The 24410-nt window shown below is 38.9% G+C and overlaps 2 protein-coding genes across 2 annotated transcripts in view; both read left to right on the forward strand.

The window, feature by feature from the left end:
* LOC308074078 (GTPase IMAP family member 8-like) overlaps window positions 1-10352 on the forward strand; it is a gene marked incomplete at its 3' end in the record, with an annotated part of 12251 nt that extends 1899 nt beyond the window's left edge. Inside the window, exons 2-4 of the mRNA XM_080413412.1 lie at window positions 3358-3403; window positions 3502-4203; window positions 9706-10352. Of these exons, the coding sequence (XP_080269538.1) occupies window positions 3367-3403; window positions 3502-4203; window positions 9706-10352 (1386 nt within the window). The 5' untranslated portion in view covers window positions 3358-3366. The remainder of the gene's footprint in view (window positions 1-3357; window positions 3404-3501; window positions 4204-9705) is intronic.
* Window positions 1-23830, forward strand: part of LOC308074168 (GTPase IMAP family member 8-like) — a gene marked incomplete at both ends in the record, with an annotated part of 708175 nt that extends 684345 nt beyond the window's left edge. The window contains 3 exons of the mRNA XM_080413500.1: window positions 13213-13245; window positions 13352-13384; window positions 23511-23830. Of these exons, the coding sequence (XP_080269626.1) occupies window positions 13213-13245; window positions 13352-13384; window positions 23511-23830 (386 nt within the window). The remainder of the gene's footprint in view (window positions 1-13212; window positions 13246-13351; window positions 13385-23510) is intronic.
* Window positions 23831-24410: the final 580 nt, after the last annotated feature.

The following is a 24410-nucleotide window of genomic DNA, read 5'->3' on the forward strand; positions in this document are numbered from 1 at the left end:
GCTGCCCCATGTTCAAAAAATGTCCACGCCTCATACTAATGTCTTTTCTGGTATTTATGCATCAAAACTCTCCAAACAGACACCATACAAGACACTGTGAAAACTATAAAAGAAATAAACATACATTTGTTCAGTTGAGTTCATAATCATTATGAAACAGAGTCCTCTGATTACTGAGGCCACACAGGTGCATCCAATTAGTGACATTTTACAATGAAGTCTTCCAAACAAAGTTTAACTTGTAAATTACAACACACACAACAATACATCACAGATCAATGAAAGGCACATAATACAATAAGCATTTACCGTGTGCGCCTCTTGAACCTTGTGCAGAACTTTGGCAATATTATTATTATCTCTCTCTCTGTCTTAAACCCATTAAGACCTGGAACGCATCTGTGTCACTTTTTCATTTGACCTAAAAAGCATTATAATACACTTTGGCTATTCAAAAATAGCAGATATACAAGCTCATAGCGCGGCACCGAGTGCCGCGCTATGAGCTTGTAGATCTGCTATTTTTGAAAATCTGTGCAAATCTTTGTATATATATTATTGTTTTAAAGCAAACATTAACTCAAATCTTTGTATTTATATTATTGTTTTAAAGCAAACATTAACTCAAATCTTTGCTTCTGGGGGTCCCTGGAACATCATATTTTGAGATGGGGGTCTAAAGCCAAATACATATTATCTTTGGGGTCCTTGATATGAAAAAGTTTGAGCACCACTGATATAGAAACATACGTTTTTCAGAAAACTGTTGTGATTTAGAAGACATTTGTAGAATGGGCTTCAGGTCTTAAAGGGTTAAACGTGACTCTCTGGATCAACTCAGCTTGCTTCTGACTTGATTGACAGCTTCACTCTGACCATGTGACTCTCTGCCCAATTTACCGTAAACCCTCTAAGCAACGGGCACAGCATTTTGACCTTAAATCATGTACTATATAAACCTTTTTAAAATATTTATTGTAACTTTTAGTACTATTTATTCATAATGAAATGAATCTTTTAAACCAGTGTGTACATGAACTTTACATAAACAAAACATATATATAATTATAACTGAAACCACTGTCTCTCCTTCTGGGACAGTTACATTATTTCTACATTGAAGTATTGATACTTTTACTTAAGTAAAATAATGTAGTACTTTTCCCACCACTGCAGTGCACACAACGATGGGTAGCCAGAGGATAAAGGAAAAGTTGCCTCGCGCTGTGTGTGTGTGTGTGTGTGTGTGTGTGTGTGTGTGTGTGTGTGTGTGTGTGTGTGTGTGTGTGTGTGTGTGTGTGTGTGTGTGTGCGTGTATAATTATGGAGCTATCGGTGCCAACCTTTTTGTACACATTTCCACTAAAATGAAGACTTGCTAAATAGTTTTACATTGCATTATAACTATCATATTTAAGTATAATATTTAATATTTCTGTGCATTAAGTACCCTGCTCACCATTCAGCCTGTATCATGACATTCATTTTCACTTTTTTTATTTTCAATGTTTTATTTGGGGTTTTATGACCTCAATTACACCCAAAAAACCTGAACTTTGAACATTCAGTGGATTTTCTGTGGTCTGGGGTTTTCTGAATAATTAGGCTGGAAAGTAATCTGAGCTTGGCCCTTCGACAGTGAGGTCACAGTCGATTAATCCCGCCCACTCTCCTCCTCGCCCCTCCCCTCCCCTATCCTTTCCTTTGGGGGGGCGAAGCAGAGGCGATGATTGACAGGCAAAATCCCTCACCAGCGACACCCGCAGGCAAAGATTTCTTTTTTCATTGCAGTTGAAAAGGCTTTAGAAATGTGAGAGAAAAACACCTGCCATGGATCAATGGAGTGGAATTTTCACTTAAAACTTTTTTTACACTTTTGAAGGACCAGGACAAAGACTTTGAATGTGGTGTAAAAGTGAATGTCTTTAAACCTTTAAAGCAGGGGTCTTCAACAGGGGGTCCGGGACCCCTAGGGGGTCCTCAGAGTTACTACAGGGGGTCCGCCAAATCTTTGTGTGATAGGATTTCTTTTTTTACCTTAACCACTTGAACCCTAGCATCTCTTTTTTGAGGAGAACTTTAGCCAAAAATAGTAGATCTACAAGCTCACAACTGCTTGTAGATCGGCTATTTTTGGCAAAGAGGTATAGGTGTAGAGGGGAAAAAAGAGCAGACCAAGTAAACAAAAAAGGTTTAATCTGCAGCACAATTTTATACAAAATAGAGGGGGTTCTGCTTCATCTCTCTCTCATCTAGGGGGTCCTTGGAAAACCTGAAAACGTTGAAGACCCCTGCCTTAAAGGATTAGTCCGTGATGTCACTGTTTCATAGACAGTTCATCCATTGGTTAATAGTTTCATGCTGTATGTGTGGTGACTTCATTCACTCTACCTTCATGGTGTGTGAGAACATAGTAATAATATAACACAGAAAATAGTATGTAATCAAATCAACCTTACCCGTTCGTATTCACCGCTCGCAGTGGTGTAAAGTAAATGAGTACATTTACTGTACTCAAGTACTGTACTTAAGTACAATTTTGAGGTACTTTACTTTACTGGATTATGATTGATTGTCTATTTACTTTTACTTCTACTCCACTACATCTCAGAGGCAAATATTGTACTTTTACTCCACTACAATTATTTGAACACTTTAGTTACTAGTTACTTTGCAGATATGAATTATTACATTATAAAACATGCATTAACCACTTTAGCCCTATTTTATACATAGGTTATTAGCCGATCTACAAGCTCACATAGATCTGCTATTTTCAAACATTTTAGTACTTCTTCTTTTGGTACTTTAAGTACGTTTTGATACCAATACTTTTATACTTTTACTCAAGACAATTTTGAATTCCTGACTTGTACTTGTAACTTCTACATTGCAGTATTGATACTTTTACTTAAGTAAAACATTTGAGTACTTTTTCCACCACTGACCGCTTGCTATCTTTGACTGTGGTGTGTCGTGGTGTATGTGTGCTGCAGCAGCAGCAGCGTGGGGGGGGGGGGTCAGTTAAGGAATCCTACATCTATAGGTCTCAAAGTGTGGTCCAGGGACCCTCAGGGTTCCATGTGGATGTGCCCTTACACGTCTGTAACTCTGAGAGTGTTCAAATGGAACTAAATGGACCCGTACGGGTCCATTTGGTTCCATTTGAACACTCTCAGAGTTATGGAGCAGCTTGAAATGAAACAGAACAGTGTGAGAACCACTGATACAGACAGTATATGATATATAATGCCTGATATATACATCTATAAACTCACTCCATATCCACTCTAACCATACATGTGTTTGGATGATTGTTTACAGTCCTTTCTATTTGTTTTTACCTTCTTTCTTTTAGGAAGAAAAGATGAACAGTAAAGCTGCAGAGATGGCCTCACATTCAGGTTAACCAGTCAATGATTGATATGATAATATGATCCAGAATATTTACCATTTTAAATGAATTTGAGATAATGTATGAATATTCATCTTGTATTTCCAGGCCCCAGTAAAACACCCTCAGAGATGAGAATTATACTTCTGGGATATAAAGAGTCAGGGAAGAGTTCATCAGGAAACACCATCCTGGGTTCAGAGCAGTTTAGTTCAGAGAGAACAGCTCAGTGTGAGAAGAGACAGGGAGACGTAGGAGGACGACAGGTCACTGTGGTCAACACTCCAGGATGGTGGAGGAGTAACTCTCTAAAGAAAACATCTGAGCTGATCAAACAGGATATAGTTCTCAGTTCATCTCTGTGTCCTAAAGGACCAGATGCTCTCCTCCTGGTTATAAGAGTGGGAACCCCATGTACAGCTGATCAGTGTAAAAACATGGAGGAACATGTGCAGCTTCTCAGTCAGACAGTGTGGAGTCACACTATGATACTGTTCACACAGGGAGACCGTCTAGGAGGTAAATCCATTGAGCAGTACATTGAGAGTGAAGGAGAGGGCCTACAGAGGCTTGTAAAGAAGTGTGGGAACAGGTACCACGTCTTCAACAATAAGAACAGGGGGGATGACACTCAGGTCACACAGCTGTTGGACAAGATACAGGAGGTGGCAGGAGAAAAAGGAGGCTGTTTTGAGATAGACAGAAGAGTGTTAGAGGAGACTGAGAAGAAAAGGAGAACACAGGATGAGGGAGCAGCACGACGACAGATGAAGGTGAAGAAAGAACGAGAGAGCATCAGGTCATTGATGGGTATGTAATGATTTACATATAAATCACATCTGTCACTAACACACTTCTCAGGTACACAGACACAGCTTTGAATCAATGATCACCATTAACCCATTAAGACCGGGAACACATCTTTGTAACCACTTAAACCATTACTTTATACTTTGGGCTATTAAAAAATAGCAGATATACAAGTTCATAGCGCGGCACCGAGTGCCATGAGCTTGTAGATCTGCTATTTCCCGGTGGGTAAATATTTGCTTCTGCTGGGGGTCCCTGGAACAAATTATTTTGAGATGGGGGTCCACGGCCAAATACATATCATTTTAGGAGGTCCTTGACATGGAACAAGTTTGATAGGATTTAGAAGACATTTGTAGAATCCCCCAGAATCAAAGATTTGAGTTTAAAAAAGTTTGCTTTTAAAAATGTATATTCAAAGATTTGCAAAAAAAAAAATCACAATTTTAAAAATAAAATAGCAGATCTACAAGCTCATAGCGCGGCACTCGGTGCCGCGCTATGAGCTTGTAGATCTGCTATTTTTGAATAGCCCAAAGAAATCTAAAATGACACAGATGTGTTCCCGGATTCAATGGGTTAACCCATTAAGACCTGGAACTGAGTGCCGCACTAGGAGTTTGTAGATCTGCTATTTTTGAATAGCCCAAAGAAATCTAAAATGACACAGATGTGTTCCCGGATTCAATGGGTTAACCCATTAAGACCTGGAACTGAGTGCCACACTAGGAATTTGTAGATCTGCTATTTTTGAAAAATCTTCATTATTTTTTTGCAAATCTTTGAATATATATATATTTTTTTTTAAGCGAACATTTGTAACTCAAATCTTTGCTTCTGGGGTCCCTGGAACCAAATATTTTGAGCTGGGGGTCCACGGCCAAATATATATCATTTTGGGGGTCTTTGACATGAAAAAGTGTGAGAACCACTGATGAAGCAACATAGATTTTTTTTCTAAAAACTGTTAGGATTTAGAAGACATTTTGTAGAATCTTCCTCGGGTCTTAATGGGTTAACATTAAGCAACAAATCATTTTAACCCCTTTATCCATTATGTATATATCTGCTATTCAAAAATAGCAGATATACAAGCTCTGCAAGCTTCTACATCTGCTATTTTTTAAACACTTTTGAAAAATCTTGAAAGTGTTGAAAAAGTCTGAATAATGTTTATTTCTTCTTTTACTCAAATCTTATCTCCTAGGGGGTCCCTTGCACAAAACCTTTTCAGATGGGGGTGGGTTCATGGCCATATACATTTTGGGGTCCTTGACACGTTTGAGAACTGATTTAGAAAGCATTTGTATAGAATTGGCTTCAGGTCTTAAGACAAAAACAAAGACATCAACACATTTACAGGAGATTCATAAAACTAAGTATCAATTCTCTTTATTTGTGCTCTTTATGTGTTCAAAGTGTGAGATCTGTTTAGTCATGCATTGACAGTGTATAGAGAGATAAATATCACTATTCTCTGTTGACCAATCACAGCACAGGAGTCACTGATAAAGATGAATGACCATATATGGACTTATATCATGAGCAGATTCCGTAGCTATAATACAAGTCAAGGTTGTACCAAAGTTCAACATGACTTTAACATACTTTCATAAACAACACGTCCCTGTCAGGGCTGTCATGATATAAATATGATTCTACACTTAAAATAAGTTAATGCTCACTCATAGTTCAGATGTAAAAATGTATTTATAAAAGTGCAACGTTTCGGCATGCAGTGCAAGCTTCCTCCACCAGGGTTAAGACTGACATGTTCTAAATTACTGCTATTTAATCCATTAAGACCGGGGACGCATCTGAGTGTCATTTTTACATTTCTTTGGCTAAAATAGCATATATACAAGCTCGTAGCGCGGCACCGAGTGCCGCGCTACGAGCTTGTAGATCTGCTTTCTTTTCTTTTTTTTTCGTGAAAATGTGTGTCTTTAAATATATGCTTTATTAAAGCAAACATTTCTGAAATGTTTTTTTCCAAGGACCCCCAGAAGCAAAGATTTGAGTTACAAATGTTCGCTTTAAAATATATATATATATTCCAAAAATGTCATGCTTTTTCAAAAATAGCAGATCGGTGCCGCGCTATGTAGATCTGCTATTTTTGAACAGCCAAAGACATCTTAAATGACAGAGATGCGTCCCCGGATTGAATGGGTTAAAAGTAGTTAAATTACACAGGTGTGGTTGATAAGGATACCTGTCTAATTGTTCCCTGTTCTCACAGACACACACTGACCACTAACCAATCAAAGACATCCATCCTTTACTCATTAATAATTGTAAATGAATAATGATAAAAAGCAGCCTCCGCGCGAAGTGGAGCTTACTATGAAACCCTGCTCGGGTTGTGTGTGTGTGTGCAGTATTGTGTGCACACGCTCTCATTGGCTGCTGACACATCTCAGAGTGCAGCCGCGCCCCCATGTGACTCACGCTCTCATTGGCTGCTGACAGATGTCAGAGTGGAGCTTACTATGAAACCAACCCGCTCGCCCCCCAAACACGGTGAAATAGCACGGATTGAAAAACGGCAATGCCGTGCATAGATGACTAGGAACTCCGAAACTCCGTGCATAGGAGAACCATATCCCCCCCCCATTAACTTCAATACGAGGCGGAGGCAGTCACGTGACTTTCTCTCTACGCTCTCCCCATCACGGTGAAATAACACGGATTACAAGTCCGTAAATACACAACATTTTCGATCTGCGTTCGCTTCCCACGTTCGCGCGTCTTACTTGTAGTTATCACTGCTGGTGGATGTCCAAATCTGTTCCTTTTTTATCATAATTTTAGAAACATTTAAAAATTGTGAAAATATTTATATCTAATATCTAATCTACAAGCTCACAACACGTTGCATTGCGACGCGTTTTGAGCTTGTAGATCTGCTATTTGCATTACTTTTGTGTGACAGTCTTGTATGAGAAGTAGGGCATTCATTTAGAAAAAGATTTCTGCCTGACAGCAATGATATACAATGTGTTTTATTTTTTCATTTACACTTAACTCTGTGTGTGTGCGCGTGTGTGTGTGTGTGTGTGCGCGTGCGTGCATGCTGGTGGACAGTAACAAAGTATATTTGCTTGAGTACTGTACTTGAGTATTTGTATTTATTGGATACTTATGAATTTCATTCCACTACATTTCAAAGCCAAATATTGTACTTTTGACTCCACTACATTTCTAGGAAGGGAAGAAATTTATTATGAATTACATACTTGAGCCCTATTTCAAATATAGTGGAAAAAGCAGATCTATAAGCTCAAACGTGCCGTTATGCGGCTCATTGTGAACTTGTAGATCTGTTTTTTTGTTTTGTCTTTTGAAATTTAAACATTTCAACACAGCAACAGAAACATGCATTGATATTAAAGACACTGCATTTAAAAATGTTTCAATGAATTTGTATATCTGAACTATGAGTGAGAGACAACTCTGTTATTACTGTAGTTTACTGTAAGTCACTGCTTCATGTCAAGGACCCCCATATTGATATGGATTTGACCACAGACCCCCAATTGAAAACATGTTGTGCCAGGGACCCCCATAAGAGAAGATTTGTCATGATTTTTCAAAAACAGCAGATCTACAAGCTCACAACGTGTCACATCGTGACATGCTGTGAGCTTACTTTACTTTATTTGTTTATTTAGACAGGACAGAGCATATTAATGAACGTCACATGAACGTAAATACACCGGATTTAGCAAAGATGCTAATTTTCATCCGCAGTCCTCACACAAAACATAAAAACAGCTTGTAGATCGGCTATTTTGAATATGTTTAAAATAAAGGCTTAAGTGTTTAAACTGTTCCTCATTTTGCTGGGGACCTCTTGGACCCCCCTGAAGGACCCCTGGGGGTCCCCAGACCCCACTTTGAGAAGCACAGCAGTAAGTGATATACTGTAGGTCTATTGGGTGAATACACACTCAACAGGAATGGAATGGTTCTCAAAACACAGAATGGTTTTATTTGTATCATTTTCATTTAACCATTTAACCCCTCTATACTTTGTCTCATGACACATAGTGAAAATAACTGATCTACACGTTGTGAGCTTGTAGATCTGCTTTTTTCACTATATTTTAAATAGGGTTTACGTATTTAAAGGAGTAGTTCACCCAAAAAAATACTTATTTTCTATCAATTACACCCCATGAAGCCTTGATTTCATGGAGATGTTTTAGTTTTTGTCTCATTCCTGAGACAATAATGTGATGATCGGTGGAGTCTCTGGTAGGCAGTGGTGTAAAGTAACTAAGTACATTTACTAAAGTACTGTACTTACGTACAATTTGAGGTATGTTTGACTTTACTGGAGTATTTCCAATTTCCAATACTTTTACTTCTACTCCACTACATCTCAGAGGCAAATATTGTACTTTTACTCCACTACAATTATTTGGAAACTTTAGATACTAGTTACTTTGCAGATATAAATTATTGCATTATAAAACATAAATTAACCACTTTAACCATATTTTATACCTAGGCTATTAGAAAATAGCAGATCTACAAGCTGAAAAAATATCTCCATGAATTCAAGGCTTCATGGGGTGTGTAATCCATTTTTTGGGTGAACTACTCCTTTAATTCATAATGTAACTTTTCCCTTCCTAGAAATGTAGTGGAGTCAAAAGTACAATATTTGTCTTTGAAATGTAGTGGAGTAAAATTCATAAGTATCCAAAACATGTTAATACTCAAGTTAAAGGGCAAGACCACTTTGGTAGAGGTTAGGGTTGTGTAGTTACCTTGCCATGATGTAACTCCAAAGGTGAACAAGAAAAAAAAAAAAAAATCTCCAGTGATTAGAAATTGATAATTCAAAAATATGCTCCTCATTGACTTACATAGTATGCTGAAACAGCCCTCAAAGTCACTCTTATAGCACATAAACGAACACAAATAAAGTTCATTCAGACAATATAGAACATCACCAAACCCAGTACTGTTTTTTTCTTCTTTTTTTTTATGTTATAATTTTGCCATTTTTATTTGGAAGAAAACCCGGACTGGATTTTGGATCCGGATCCGGATCTTCAAATAGTAAAATCAACGGGAAGTAACATTTTTTATAAAAAAAAAAAAACAGTACTGGGTTTGGTGATGTTCTATAATGTCTGAATCAGCTTTGTTTGTGTTCGTTTACGTGCTATAAGAGTGACTTTTAGAGCTGTTTCAGCGTACAATGTAAGTTTTGAATTATCAATTTCTAATCAATGGAGCAATTATTTTTGATTTCTTGTCCACCTTTGGAGTTAAATCATGGCAAGGTAAATACACAACCCAAACCTCTACCAAAGTGGTCTTGCCCTTTAAGTACAGATACAATTATGTTGTTTTACACACACACGCACGCACACACACACACACACACACACACACACACACACACACACACACACACACACACACACACACACACACACACACAGTAACAGATAAATGTTTACTTTGTTCTTTCTTATATTTCAGGTGATGACCTCCATCTGTCAGAGATGAGAATTATACTTCTGGGACCTAACGATTCAGAGAAGAGAACATCAGGAAACACCATCCTGGGTTCAGAGCAGCTTAGTTTAGTGGATACAGTTCAGTGTGAGAAGAGACAGGGAGACGTAGCAGGACGACAGGTCACTGTGGTCGACACTCCAGCATGGTCTTATAATGCCTCTCTAAATGAAACACCTGAGCTGATCAAACAGCAGATAGTTCTTAGTGCATCTCTGTGTCCTCAAGGACCAGATGCTCTCCTCCTGGTTATAGCAGCATGCTACTCATGTACAGCTGATGTTTGTAAAAACATAGAGGATCACATGCAGCTTCTCAGTCAGACAGTGTGGAGTCACACTATGATACTGTTCACCTGTGGACACCTTCTAGGAGGTAGATCCATTGAGCAGTACATTGAGAGTGAAGGAGAGGGCCTACAGAGGCTTGTAGAGAAGTGTGGGAACAGATACCATGTCTTCAACAATAAGAACAGGGATGATGACACTCAGGTCACAGAGCTGTTGTTGAAGATAGAGGAGATGGACCATTATGGAACAGGACGTCCAGCAACACCTGACAGTGAGTATTTAACTGTTCTTCTTCTATTGAACATAATGCTAACATGCTAATGATTGTATGGGTTAAAATTCAGGCCACAAGATGTAGCAACCACTAGTGGACAAAGTACTCAACTGCAGTATACTTGAGTCAAAGTAAATATACTCCTGGTCAAATATTACACTACAAGTGAAAGTTGCTCTGTCAAATTTGTACTTTACCCCCAAAATAAATACCAGAAATCTTCAAAATGTATAAAACATAGTGAAAATAGCAGATTTGCAAGCTTGTAGATCTGCTATTTTCACTATATTTGACATCTGGCTTAAAGGAGTAGTTCAGTAATTCTATCAACTACTCACCCCATGAAGCCTTGAATTCATGGACTTTTTTTTTGTAAAATTCCTGAGACAATCATTTGATTACTGTCTCATACCGGCTAATGTATCCGGTAGGAGACACAAAGGAGACTCTTTGTGTCTCCTACCGGGTAATGTATCCGGTAGGAGACACAAAGGAGACTCTTTGTGTCTCCTACCGGGTAATGTATCCGGTAGGAGACACAAAGGAGACTCTTTGTGTCTCCTACAGTTCATCCATTGGTTAATAGTTCCATGCTGTATGTGTGTGGTGACTTCATTCACTTTACCTTCATGGTGTGTGAGAACATAGTAATAATATAGCACAGAAAAGTAACTGAGTACATTTACTCAAGTACTGTACTTAAGTACAATTTTGAGGTACTTTTAATTTACTGGAGTATTTTCAATTGTCTATATACTTTTACTTCTACTCCACTACATCTCAGAGGCAAATATTGTACTTTTACTCCACTACAATTATTTGAAAACTTTAGTTACTAGTTACTTTGCAGATGTACATCATTACATTATAAAACATGCAGTAACCACTTTAGCCCTATTTTATACCTATAGGCTATTTGAAAATAGCTGATCTACAAGCTCACATAGATCTGCTATTTTCAAACATTTTAGTACTTTTACTTTTGGTACTTTAAGTACATTTTGATGCCAATACTTTTGTACTTTTACTCAAGTAAATCCTACATTGCAGTATTGGTACTTTTATTTAAGTAAAACATTTGAGTACTTTTTCCACCACTGGTAGCAACCAAGTACTCAACTCCAGTACGTGATCAAATATTACTGCAAGTGAAAGTTGCTCTGTCAAATTTGTACTTGAGTTAAAATACTGGAGTACTTCCTTAAAAAAAATGACTTAAGCATTCAAAAGGAATACAAGAACAGTAGGCCCCCAAACCTAATGTCAAATCTGTGACCTCGGAGTGGTCGCTACCAGGTATTTCTGGACACCAAAACCTGGCCATGGGAATACAACGCATTCTCACTCCCAAGACGGCAAAATCTTAAAAGTACAACGACACTTTGGTAGAGGTTTGAGTTATGTACCTTGTCATGATGGAAGAAAGAAAATGTACTTCACATTAATTTATGTTAATAAGGTTATTTTAGTAATGCCTTATTAAGTGATACCTGTATATTCATAAATAATAATATACATCACCCTGCAGTCCAGCCAAACAGGGTCTCAAGCCACGTTTTCACTACAGTGCCAGAACCTTTCCCAGCAAAATAATTATCATAACTTGCTGGAATGGCAATGTGAGAGGCTGTTTTCACATGCCCTCCTTGGCAGCAAAAGTTATGGTATTGCCTGATAAGCCACCGTTTTCATTTGTTTATTTTCTTAATGGTTTAGGACTTTAAACTCGCACGAGAGGTGACTATAAGCATGTGAGATTATATCTTTAATCCATCGAAAGAACAGAGGATAAGCGAGTGGTTTTCTCAGTCTTTTTTTCCCCTCTCTCTCAATCATTATCACGGGGACGCGGGGGTTAACTGGTGGAGTTGCCAGATCTGTTTTTAGCCTAAATTCTCATGTCCAAGACCACATATCTTGAAATGCCAACAGTTTGCCACCAATTTTTTTAACAGCTACATTAATTCATCATACAAGATAGCTGTGTCGCGACCAGTGTTGCCAGATTTTGTGAGAGAAATAAGCAACCAGGTCTATGAAAACAAGCCCAAAAGAAGTGACTATTATAGGCCACATGGGGTACATAAACCTATATGCATCGGCTATTTGAAAATAGCTGATCTACAAGCTCAAAACAAAGAAAAAGCAACCTGCAACTATACTACCAATATTTACAAGCAACTTTACAGAAAAAACAAGGTTGCTTATAATAAGCAGACATGGCAACACCAGAGCCGTGGGCAACACTGGTTGTGACGCAATCCCTTCATTTCATTCAGTGTGCCTGCCTTTCTCTTTTCTCTCTCACCCCCGCTCCCTATAAACAGAGATTTAACTTACATCTTAGGACAAGCCATATCTTCTTCATGCAACACATATAAGTTTCACCTTCCTCAGAGCATTGTCAACATTTATCACTGAACAGTTTTTGTCTCTCTCTCGTCTCGCTATTAAGCACCACATTAATCTAAGCATGCTGGCTCTATCCAAAGTGACTGACTGACATAAGTTTCTCTCTGGCTGAAATCAATGCTCAACGTCATGACGCTATATCGGTAATATTACGCTAGGCGTTTTCTCTACAGGGAAGATTTTATTCCCCCAGTACATTACTGAAAAATTACTAGGTAGACAAAACTTCCGCCACACAAGATCAGTGGCCATTTTCAAAATGTCCACAATACTTCCTGCACTTTGGCTATATGTGAACGGGACTTTATACAAGTTATACAAGTACATTTTCACCAGGTGAAATCCTTTATTAATGCATTTAGCTACGATTACGACTGTGTGGTTGACACTGTGTTAATTGACTGAACAACTTAACAGTTTGTTTCTAACTTTACTAGGCCATATTACACATGTTTGCATTTTAATTTCAATTGAATGTGGTTTTATTTCTTACAGCAAAACCCAAAGCCGTGGCTGCATCTGTCCCAGGTCAGTGCTGTTTAAAGTCGGTTGACTCTACTGTAAAGATGATTGATTGTTCAGTGAATCCAAGTTGTATTTTAATTTCATTTGAATGTGGTTTTATTTCTTACAGCACAATCCAAAGGAACAGCCTCATGTGTCCCAGGTGAGTGCTGTTTACACTTGACTCTATGTAGACACCCACATATTAAGAATGAATGAGGGGGTCCTCAGAGTTACCACAGGGGGGGGCACCAAATCTTTGTGAGATAGGAACTTTATACATTGACCATTTGAACCCTAGCATCCCTATTTTGTGGGGGAACATTCACAGAAAATAGCCGATCTACAAGCCGATAAAATAAATAGTCGATTTATTGAGCTCAAGCTCAATAAATAGCCGATCTACAAGCTCAATAAATACCCGATCTGCAAGCTCAATAAATACCCGATCTACAAGCTCAATAAATAGACGATTTATTGAGCTCAAGCTCAATAAATATCCGATCTACAAGCTCAAAATGTGTCGTGCTGCGACGCGTTTTGAGCTTGTAGATCAGCTGTAGATTGTAGATAGGCTATTTCCAGTGAACAGTTTTGATGTAGAGGGAAAAATGAGCAGACTTTAGCAGCAGATTAAATGTGAAAATACACATTAACATGAATCCAACATATTCATAGAAAACATAATGTGTAAACAAACAAAACACATTTATTTACACAACACTGCTGACAGTGCTGTCAAACAAGCTATCTATGACATCTATGACAAAGTTTAATCTGCAACACAATGTTATAGTAGTGGGGGTCCCTGCTTTATCTCTCTCTCAGTTAGGGGGTCCTGGCCTGGAAAAACGTTGAAGCCCTCTGATTTAGGGCTTTAACCACTAGTATTGTAGCTCGTTTTTGTTTTTTTTATCCCATATGCTAGTTCCTTGTTAGTCCAGCAGGAACCTCGTTCCCAGGCTTTTCTCTTCTCAGAGAAGAAACGTGTGGTAATGACCTGAGGCAGAACGAGTGTATAGGGAAGTCCTTACATTCAGGGTCCCCATGGTCATGAAATTCCTGGACATATTTTGAAATTAGAAAAAGCTTTTTCCAGTCCTGGAAAAGGTTTGGAATGTATCAAGGGTCCTGGAAAGATATTTGGCTATGCATTGTTTTTGGCTATTGATTTTGTTCATAAAAATCATTTTCCAAAACATGTATAACATTAGACGAAATATGTAACTTAAGTCGTTTTCGCCGAACGGGCTGCATGAATGCAGCCTAATATATACCGAATGTGACAAAAATAACAGATCTACAAGCTCACAATGTGCTGCTGCGTGATGCGTAGTTAGTACATTTGGCACACAATTTGGAATGGAATTATATCATTCTATGTGTTTTCTTTGCTACACACATCTGGGGCAATAAGCGGGTACTGTGACACAAGTCCAGAGATGCCGCAGAATGCTTTGATGATATTTGGAATTGACCAATTATCTTCAGTTAAACCACTTACACCACATCTCTAAGACGAAAGATTGTCATTGTCAGCTTGTAGATCTGTTTTTTTGCTAAATGTTCCCCACAGAATAGAGATGCTGGGGTTCAAGTGTATCTTAGGGGGAAAGATTTATATACTCATTTTATGTATATGACATACATGTAAGGTTCTATAAAGTATGAAAAAGGTTATTTACAGGGTTAAATATACCAATTGCCATCGTGTTTTATGTCAGTGGTTCTCAAACTTTTTCATGTCAAGGACCCCCAGAATTATATGTATTTGGCCGCGGACCCCCATCAAAATATTTTGTTCCAGGGTGGACCCCACCCCCATGAAGCAAATATTTGAGTTAAAAACATTATATATATTATTTAAAAAAAAGTATTATATTTTTCCAAAAATAGCAGATCTACAAGCTCATATGAGCTTATTATTTGCTATTTCTGAAAAGCCCAAAGAAATCTTAAAAATCAGAATCAGAATCAGTTTTATTGTCACATCACAGGTTTACAAGGTAAAAAAGTGGGTGAAATTCGTTTTTGTACATCGTTCCCATCGCAACGTTAGTTTCCATAGAAAGAAGAGGGGGGGGGGAGAAGAAGAGGGGTGGGGGGCAAGTGGGAAGGAGATCAAAACAAGAGAGCAACAGAAGGCCAGACAAGTTATCTACATATTTACAAAGGGTAACACTTTAGAATAACTATTCGTTATAAGTAGTTAATAGATCATTCATAAACTGTTAGTTAATGAGTTATTAATGACTTGTTAAGCATTTGTTAATAGTTAGTTAAGGATTAATAACAATGCCTTATAACTACTTAATAGATCATTTATAAACCATTAGTTAATGAGTTATTAATATCTTGTTAAATGTTTGTTAACAGCTAGTTAAGGAGTTGTAACCATGACTTATAGATAGTTAATAGATTAGTAACAAACTATTAGTTAATGAGTTATCAATGACTTGTTAAATATGTTTTAATAGTATGTTAAGGATTTATAAATATGTTTTATAGATAGCTAATAGATCACTCACAGAGTATTAGTTAACTGACTTATTAACTGTATGCTGATTATTTATAATGTCTTATAAATGCCTTATAACTGGTTCATAGATCATTTATAAACCAGTAGTTAATGAGTTACTAATGTCTTGTCAAATATTTGTTAACAGCTAGTTAAGGAGGTATAACTATCCCTTATAGATAATGTATATATTAATCACAAACTATTAGTTAATGACTCGTTAATAACTTGTTAAATATTTACTACATGTATGCTAATGATTTAAAACTATGCCTTATATATGTTCGAAGGATTATGAACAAGCTATTAGTAAAACACTTACTAATGGCTAGTTAAGTATTTGTTAATAGTTAATATATGTTATTGGGTAGTTATTCTAAAGTTGCAACTATTCCTCATTTACTAACATGAGTTAAGTATTTGTTAATGGTTAATTTATGTTATTGGGTAGTTATTCTAAAGTTGCAACTACTCCTCGTTTACTAACATGAGTTAAGTATGTGTTAATGGTTAATTTATGTTATTGGGTAGTTATTCTAAAGTTGCTACTACTCCTCATTTACTAACATGAGTTAAGTATTTGTTAATGGTTAAAATATGTTATTGGGTAGTTATTCTAAAGTTGCCACTACTCCTCATTTACTAACTATTAACAAATACTTAACTTACCTTTTACAAATGATTTGATTCCCATCTACTAATACCAGAGACACGTTGTACAACAGCAAATGGGTGGTACAGAAATATGATGTGATACTGTGGACATATTTCACATTTTGGTACCTCAACCTTGCTCTATATTTTACAAAATAAATACCACAGATGAAATAATGAACAATGTATGTTTAATGAATAAAGAAAACAGTACAAAAATAACAAATGCATCCATCTAAAATAACAATAGCAAATAAAGAAATAGTCATATCAACAGTAATACAGTAAAATAGAAATAACCAAAAGGAATACCTTCATAATCCCATCATAATCCACCTTTACAGTCCAGATTAAATATAGCTTTAGCTTTATAGCAGGCCTTCTGCAGTAAGCAGTATGGCCACAGCAACACCATGTGCTAAGATTGTAGCTATGCTAATATTGTAGCTAACAGGCTAATAAGTGTTCCCAAATTATAAATCTTACTCTTTTTCATCAAACAAACAAAAACTAATTATTTACATTAACTAATAAACACAACAGTCCATACAGTTTTCATGGTTTTGCACTATATCACCTGAAATGCATAAAATAGAATACACAATGTGTACAGCACAATGGCCCCTTCTCTTGTGTCTTGTTCACAATAACTGAACAACATCCTGCTCCTTTCAAAATAAAAGGCAGTTCAGCTTCAGAACTCCATTGAGACACACTGCCATCTACTGACACAAAGTGGTATTGGTACTACACTACAGACAAGTATAGCTGCATGAACTGAACAGTTTTCCTTCATTCAGTAGAAATAGCAGATTAGAAATAACAGATCTACAAGCTCAAGTGTGAGCTCAAGAAAAACTCAAGAAAAATGCCACTCAAGGTGTTTACTGGGCCTTTTTAGAAGCAATAACCCTCAATTTGAAATTTGTGAGGTTGCAATTATTTTCTTCTGTTTCTCTTCATCCAGAAATATCAGATCAGGAATAGCAGATCTACAAGCTCACAAAATGTTGCAATGCGTCTTGCTGTGAGCTTGTAGATCTGTCATTTCTTATCTACCATTTTTGGCAATGTTCCACGTATGTTCCATGTATGTTCCATGTATGTTCCATGTATTTTTATTTTATTGTCGTATACAGTTCAGCAGTTCATGCAACTTACTACACTAGTCTGTAGTGTAGTATCAATACCACTTTGTGTCAGTAGATGGCAGTGTGTCTCAATGGAGTTCTGAAGCTGAACTGCCTTTTATTTTGAAAGGAGCAGGATGTTGTTCAGTTATTGTGGACAAGACACACCATTGTGCTGTATCTGATACATTGTGTATTCTATTTTATGCATTTCAGGTGATGTAGTGCAAAACCATTCAAACTGTATGAACTGTTGTGTTTATTAGTTAATATAAAGAATTTGTTTGTGTTTGTTTGATGAAAAAGAGTAAGATTTATAATTTGGGAACACTTATTAGCCTGTTAGCTACAATATTAGCATAGCTACAATTTTAGCACATGGTGTTGCTGTAGCCATACTGCTTACTGCAGAAGGCCTGCTATAAAGCTAAAGCTAATGTGTGTGCTGTATATCCACTGGTTAAAGCTTTATGTAATCTGGACTGTAGAGGCGGATTATGATGGGATTATGAAGGTATCCCTTTTGGTCCCATTTCTAATTACTGTATTACTGTTGATATGACTATTTATTTATTTGCTATTGTTATTTTAGATGTATGCATTTGTTATTTTTGAACTGTTTTCTTTATTAATTAAACATACATTGTTCATTATTTCATCTGTGATATTTATTTTGTAAAATATAGAGCAAGGTTGAGGTACCAAAATGTGAAATATGTCCACAGTATCACATCAAATTTCTGTACCACCCATTTGCTGTTGTACAACGTGTCTCTGGTATTAGTAGATGGGAATCAAATCATTAACAATTGATTTGTAAAAGGTAAGTTAAGTATTTGTTAATAGTTAGTAAATGAGGAGTAGTGGCAACTTTAGAATAACTACCCAATAACATATATTAACTATTAACAAATACTTAACTAGCCATTAGTAAGTGTTTTACTATTAGCTTGTTCATAATCCTTTGAACATATATAAGGCATAGTTATTAATCATTAGCATACAGGTAGTAAATATTTAACAAGTTATTAACAAGTCATTAACTAATAGTTTGTGAGTAATATATAAATTATCTATAAGGGATAGTTATACCTCCTTAACTAACTGTTAACAAATATTTGACAAGATATTAGTACCTCATTAACTAATGGTTTATAAAGGATCTATTAACTAGTTATAAGGCATTCGTAAGACATAGTTATAAATAATCAGCATACAGTTAATAAGTCAGTTAACTAATTCTCTGTGAGTGATCTATTAGCTATATGTAAGGCATATTTATAAATCCTTAACATACTATTAAAACATATTAAGTCATTGTCAACAAGTCATTGATAACTCATTAACTAATAGTTTGTTACTAATCTATTAACTATCTATAAGTCATGGTTACAACTCCTTAACTAGCTGTTAACAAACATTTAACAAGACATTAATAACTCCTTAACTAATGGTTTATAAATGATCTATTAAGTAGTTGTAAGGCATTGTTATTAATCCTTAACTAACTATTAACAAATGCTTAACAAGTCATTAATAACTCATTAACTAACAGTTTATGAATGATCTATTAACTACTTATAACGAATAGTTATTCTAAAGTGTTACCAAAAGGGCACAATAAAAAGACAAAAAAAAAGTCAGTGCGTTATACATGGGATTAAGGTGCAAAAGGTCAGTGCGTGTCCACCTAGGGTGGACTGACCCTAGTATAATCCGCAAGTAGCTCCATGAGGGAGTGCAACAAAATACCTGGTGTAGTCCACAGGTGTGTCCGAGGGGGAGCTAAGTCCAAGTCATTGTCCCTGGTATAATCCACAGGTGTGTTCAGGCTGCTGAACAAGGCCTATGCCTCATTCAGGCTTATGCCCCATTCAGCATTCTGACAGCAGCCGGATTAAAACTGCACCAGTACCTGGTGGTGGAACTCTTGATACTGCGGTAGAGCCCCTTGCCCGGTCGCGGTCGTTGTAGGGGTTTGAACAGTCTGTGACTTGGGTGGTGCTTGTCCTTGATGATGCGCTTGGCTTTGACCACGCACCGCTTTTTGTACAGTTCCTGGAGCGCTGGGAGCTCGATTCCCATTATCCGCTCTGCCGATCGCACTACTCACTGTAGGCTGATCTTTTCTCGGGCAGTGCAGTTCCCGTACCAGGCCGTGACACAGCCTGTTAGGATGCCTTCAACAGAACTGTTGTAATACAGCCTGAGGATGCGATGTCCTACTCCGAGCTTCTTCAGGTGGCGGAGCCAGTACAGTCGCTGCTGAGCCTTTTTCCTCACGTGTGTGGTGTGCGTCTCCCATTTGAGGTCCTCCTCGATGTGTACTCCGAGGAACTTGAACTCGCTGACCCTTTCCACTGCAGCACCGTCGATGAGGATGGGCGCATGGTCTCTCCGCGGCCTCCTGAAGTCCACGATCAGTTCTTTGGTCTTGTCGACGTTAAGAGAGAGGTTGTTCTCCCTGCATCAGAGTGCCAGTGAGTTGATCTCCTCTCTATAGTCAGACTCGTCGTTGTTGACGATTCGGCCTATCACTGTCGTGTCGTCCGCGTACTTTATGATGGTGTTGGAGACATGTGTGGCTATGCAGTCATACGTGTACAGGGAGTAGAGGAGAGGGCTCAGCACGCATCCCTGGGGTGCTCCGGTGTTGAGGGTCAGGGGGTCGGATGTGATGCTGCCCATTCTCACCACCTGATGTCGGTTGGACAAGAAGTCCTGTATCCAGTCGCACATGCTTGGGTGTAGCCCTAGGTCTCTGAGCTTTTTGTCAAGTATTGCTGGGACAATGGTGTTGAATGCTGAGCTGTAGTCCACGAACAGCATACGTACATATTTGTCCTTCAGCAGCTTGTTGTCCATGTGCGAGAGGACGGTGTGGAGAGCCATGGCAATAGCGTCGTCGGTGGATCTGTTTTTGCGGTATGCATACTGCCACGGATCCAGCGAGGCAGGTAGCGTGGAGCTGATGTATTCCCTCACCAGTTTCTCGAAGCACTTGCTGACGATCGGGGTGAGAGCGACAGGTCTCCAGTCGTTCAGGCATGTCACTTTGGCCTTTTTGGGAATGGGCACAATGGTTGACATTTTGAACCCTGCAGGGACCACAGCCTGGGAGAGGGAGAGGTTAAAGATGTCAGCAAAGACACCCGCCAGCTGGTCTGCACATGCCTAAAGGACCCGGCCTGGAATCCCATCAGGTCCGGCTGCCTTGTGGATGTTGACCCGTGCGAAGGCTGTACGCACTTCTCTCTCCGAGATGGTTAGAGGGTTCTCCTCTGCTGGTGCTGCTGATGGCCCCGCTTGGCTGCCGCGGTTGGGGCTGATCTCAAACCGGCCGTAGAAAGTGTTCAGTTCGTTGGGGAGGGAGGCAGGCGGGTTCATCTCGCTTCTGGTTCTTGTTTTGCAGTCTGTCAAGGTGTGTACCGCCTGCCATGTGCTCCTGATGTCGCCATTGCTGAGTTTGTCTTGCATCTTTTTTGTGTAGGCCTTTTTCGCCTTCCTGATGGCGCTGTTTAGGGCCGCGCGCGTCGTGTTGCGCGTTTCCACGTCGCCAGATTTGAAACCAGCATCCTGTTCATGCAGATGTGCACGTACTCCGCTGTCCATCCATGGTTTATGATTGGGATAGATCCGAACTGTCTTTTTTGGGACTATGTCAACTATGCACTTACTGATAAAGCCAGTGACTGAGTCTGAGAGTTCGTTGATGTTATTCCCAGCGGCGTTCTTAAACATCCCCCAGTCAGTCTGGTAGAAGCAGGATTGTAGCATAGCGTCTGTGTCCTCAGACCAGATTCGGATTTCCTTCTCAACGACCGGCTCCCTTTTTAGCCTCTGTTGGTAGGCAGGTAGCAGCTGGATGGCGTAGTGGTCAGAGCTTCCTAGCGGTGGGCGGCGGAGAGCTTTGTATCCATCCTTGAAGGGCGTGTAGCAGTGGTCAAGAATATTGTCACCACGGGTACTGCAGGTGACATGCTGGTGGAATTTGGGAAAGACCTTTTTTAAGTCTGTCCGGTTGAAGTCGCCTAGGCAGATGACTGCGCAGTCCGGGTGGCGATTTTCTTGTGCACTGATCGCCTGGTGTAATTCCCTCATAGCTGTGTCCTTATTAGCTCCAGGATGAATGTAAACAACGGCTACAATCACAATGCTGAAGTCGCGTGGTAGGTAGAAAGGACGGCAGGCTATGATTAAAAGTTCAAGGTCTGGAGAGCAGTGACTATCTAGGATTTTAACATCTTTGCACCAAACTCCCCCCCCACGTTGCTTACCGCTTAGTACAGGGTCTCTGTCTTTCCTATACACGGTGAAACCAGGGGGAGTGATGGAAGAATCAGATGCTAACTCCGTTAGCCACGTCTCTGTTAGCACAACAATAGACGTGTTCCTCGTCTCGGTGTTGTATTTAACGCGCGCCAGTAAGTCGTCCATAGTGGTCACTGTTCTTGATTCACACAGAGATCTAACGTTCGCTAGCAGGATTGAAGGCAGTGCAGGTTTATATCCACGTTTTGTTGTTCTTACGAGGAGACCCGCTCTTGTCCCTCGTCGTCCTGGTCGTCTTTTTCGCCGCCTCGGGTTTGTTCCAGCTGGAACAAAGGGAAGCCCTCCCCCCACCCAGCCGAGTGGAAGGTTTTCGGCAAAAAAGTCCGGAATTCTGTGTGTAATCGCTGTGCTGATGTCCATAAGTGCTTGTCTGTCATAACTCCTTAGACACCCGACGGTGTAGGGAAAAAAGAGAAGGCTAAAAAATACTAAAAGGACGAAAAAAACGTTGCGACGCTCCGGAGCGTGTACGGATGCAGCCTTTCTTCATGGCGCTCCCAGTATATAAATGACACAGATGCGTTCCCGCTCTTACTGTAGGAGTGGTTTAGAACAGTGGTTCTCAAACTTTTTCATGTCAAGGACCCCCACATTGACACTTATTAGCCCGCAGACCCCCATTTAAAAATATATGCCAGGGACCCCCATAAGAGAAGATTTTTTTACGGCTCTAGCAGCGATTCTCAACTATTTTAATTTCAAGGACCCCCAGTTTGACATGCATTAGGCTACGGACCCCCATTTAATGGCATCTCTATCTCTGGGACCCCAATTTGTATTGTAAAATCAATGTTAAGGTAACTCTTGAGAGTGTACAAATGGAACCAAATGGACCCGTTAGGGTCCATTTGGTATCATTTGTACGCTTTCAGAGTTACAGACCCATTTGGTTCCTATCCATCATTTAGCTGGGGACCCCCTGGAATTATTAAATTGGGCAAATGCAAGTCAATGGACTATTATTAAAAAAAGAGAAGTAATACGAATGCCATAATGAGTCTTGTATTCCAGTGAGCTATGCTCTAGGATAGGTGGCATAGCAAAAATTTGGCACGACATTGAATTATGTTCTATGCTTTATTTTTGCTACACTGCCTGTATTTGGGCATTGCACATAGGAGTAAGAGACTCATTATTGTGCTGAATGATTGTTATATAGGCCTGGAAATTGGGTTAAATATTCTGGAAAATTCTGGAAATTCATTGGTAAAAATGTGTGGGAACCCTGTACATTGTAAATTATATACTTCCCCTGGAAGCTGTCTTTTTGGACCAATCACAACATGGTTTTCATGTAAACAGATCTACAAAGCATCAACATTCCTAGGGCGGTACTTCCTGTACTGTCACTCAGTCATTTCAGTAGCCGTTCACTGTACCCACCTAGTGGTGAAACATAATGTATTTTAGTCGAAAAGGGGTGTGGCCTAATGGCTTAATAGCTACAAAATGTCAAAGTTGAAGCCCCACCCCGGTTTCACCCACATGTTTAAAAAATTGGTACACACCTGTATCATGTCCTGACTTACAAAAAAGTATCTTGGAGCCATGACCTAAACACCAACAGGAAGTCAGCCATTTTGAATGTTTGTGGGGTTTTAGAGCATTGTATGCCAATTTCACATACATACTGTTCTATTTATGTTCTATAAAAGAGACATCACTGTTCCTGGGTCTGACACAAACAAACACCATCAAGAGCAAGGGTCAAGACCAGAAACTGATCCAGGACCAGCAGGACCAGAGCGTCCAAGTAGAGAAACTCACAGCTCTACTGAAGGAACAGAGGGACCATGCAGAGAAGAACAGAATCAGAGAGATGGAGGACAGCAAGACCCGGGAACAGAAACTGATCCAGGAACAACAGGACCAGAGGGACCACGCAGCGAAGCTCACAGTCCAAATGGAAGAAATGAAGAGTGAACTGGAGAAGCTCAGACAGAGACAGATGGAGGCAGATGAGAAACGTGAGTGAAACCATGTTACTCTTTCAAACATGTGATCACGATGCTACTTCTATTCATTCTGATGATGAATTCAGTTTCATGTCATTACTTTAAATGATGTTAAAAACCAAAAGCTTATACTTCTATTGAGAAGAATTCTACTACACAACAACGCTCCTTGCAAAAAAAAAACATCTGACCAGATGTGCCTTGTGTTTACACAGGATTGTTGGGGGGGTTGAAAACGCTGAAAAGTGAAACCACCACCCAGAGTGGAAATCTTTCAAACCGCTCAGCCTGTAGCGTCTCCATAAAAACAGGGGAAATGTTAAACGCGTGACGACACGGGCCACTTAGTGTACGCTATTACTCACTTCAATTCTCTAGAAACCGAGGACTATTTATGAAGTATCCATAACAACTCCATGTCTTTATCTGTTTTGGAGTGTGTTTTATTGTTAGTTTACAGTCGTGCTGTGTGTAAGGAACGCGTTACTGTAACGCCGTTATTTTTGGCAGTACTCTAACACATTATTTTTTTAATTCAGTAACTCAGTTACCGTTACTACATGGTGCGTTACTCCGTTATTTTTTATATAGTATTTATAT

This window comes from Gymnoscopelus braueri, assembly GCF_963280865.1.
Source record: "Gymnoscopelus braueri genome assembly, chromosome: 19".
Lineage (NCBI taxonomy): Eukaryota > Metazoa > Chordata > Actinopteri > Myctophiformes > Myctophidae > Gymnoscopelus > Gymnoscopelus braueri.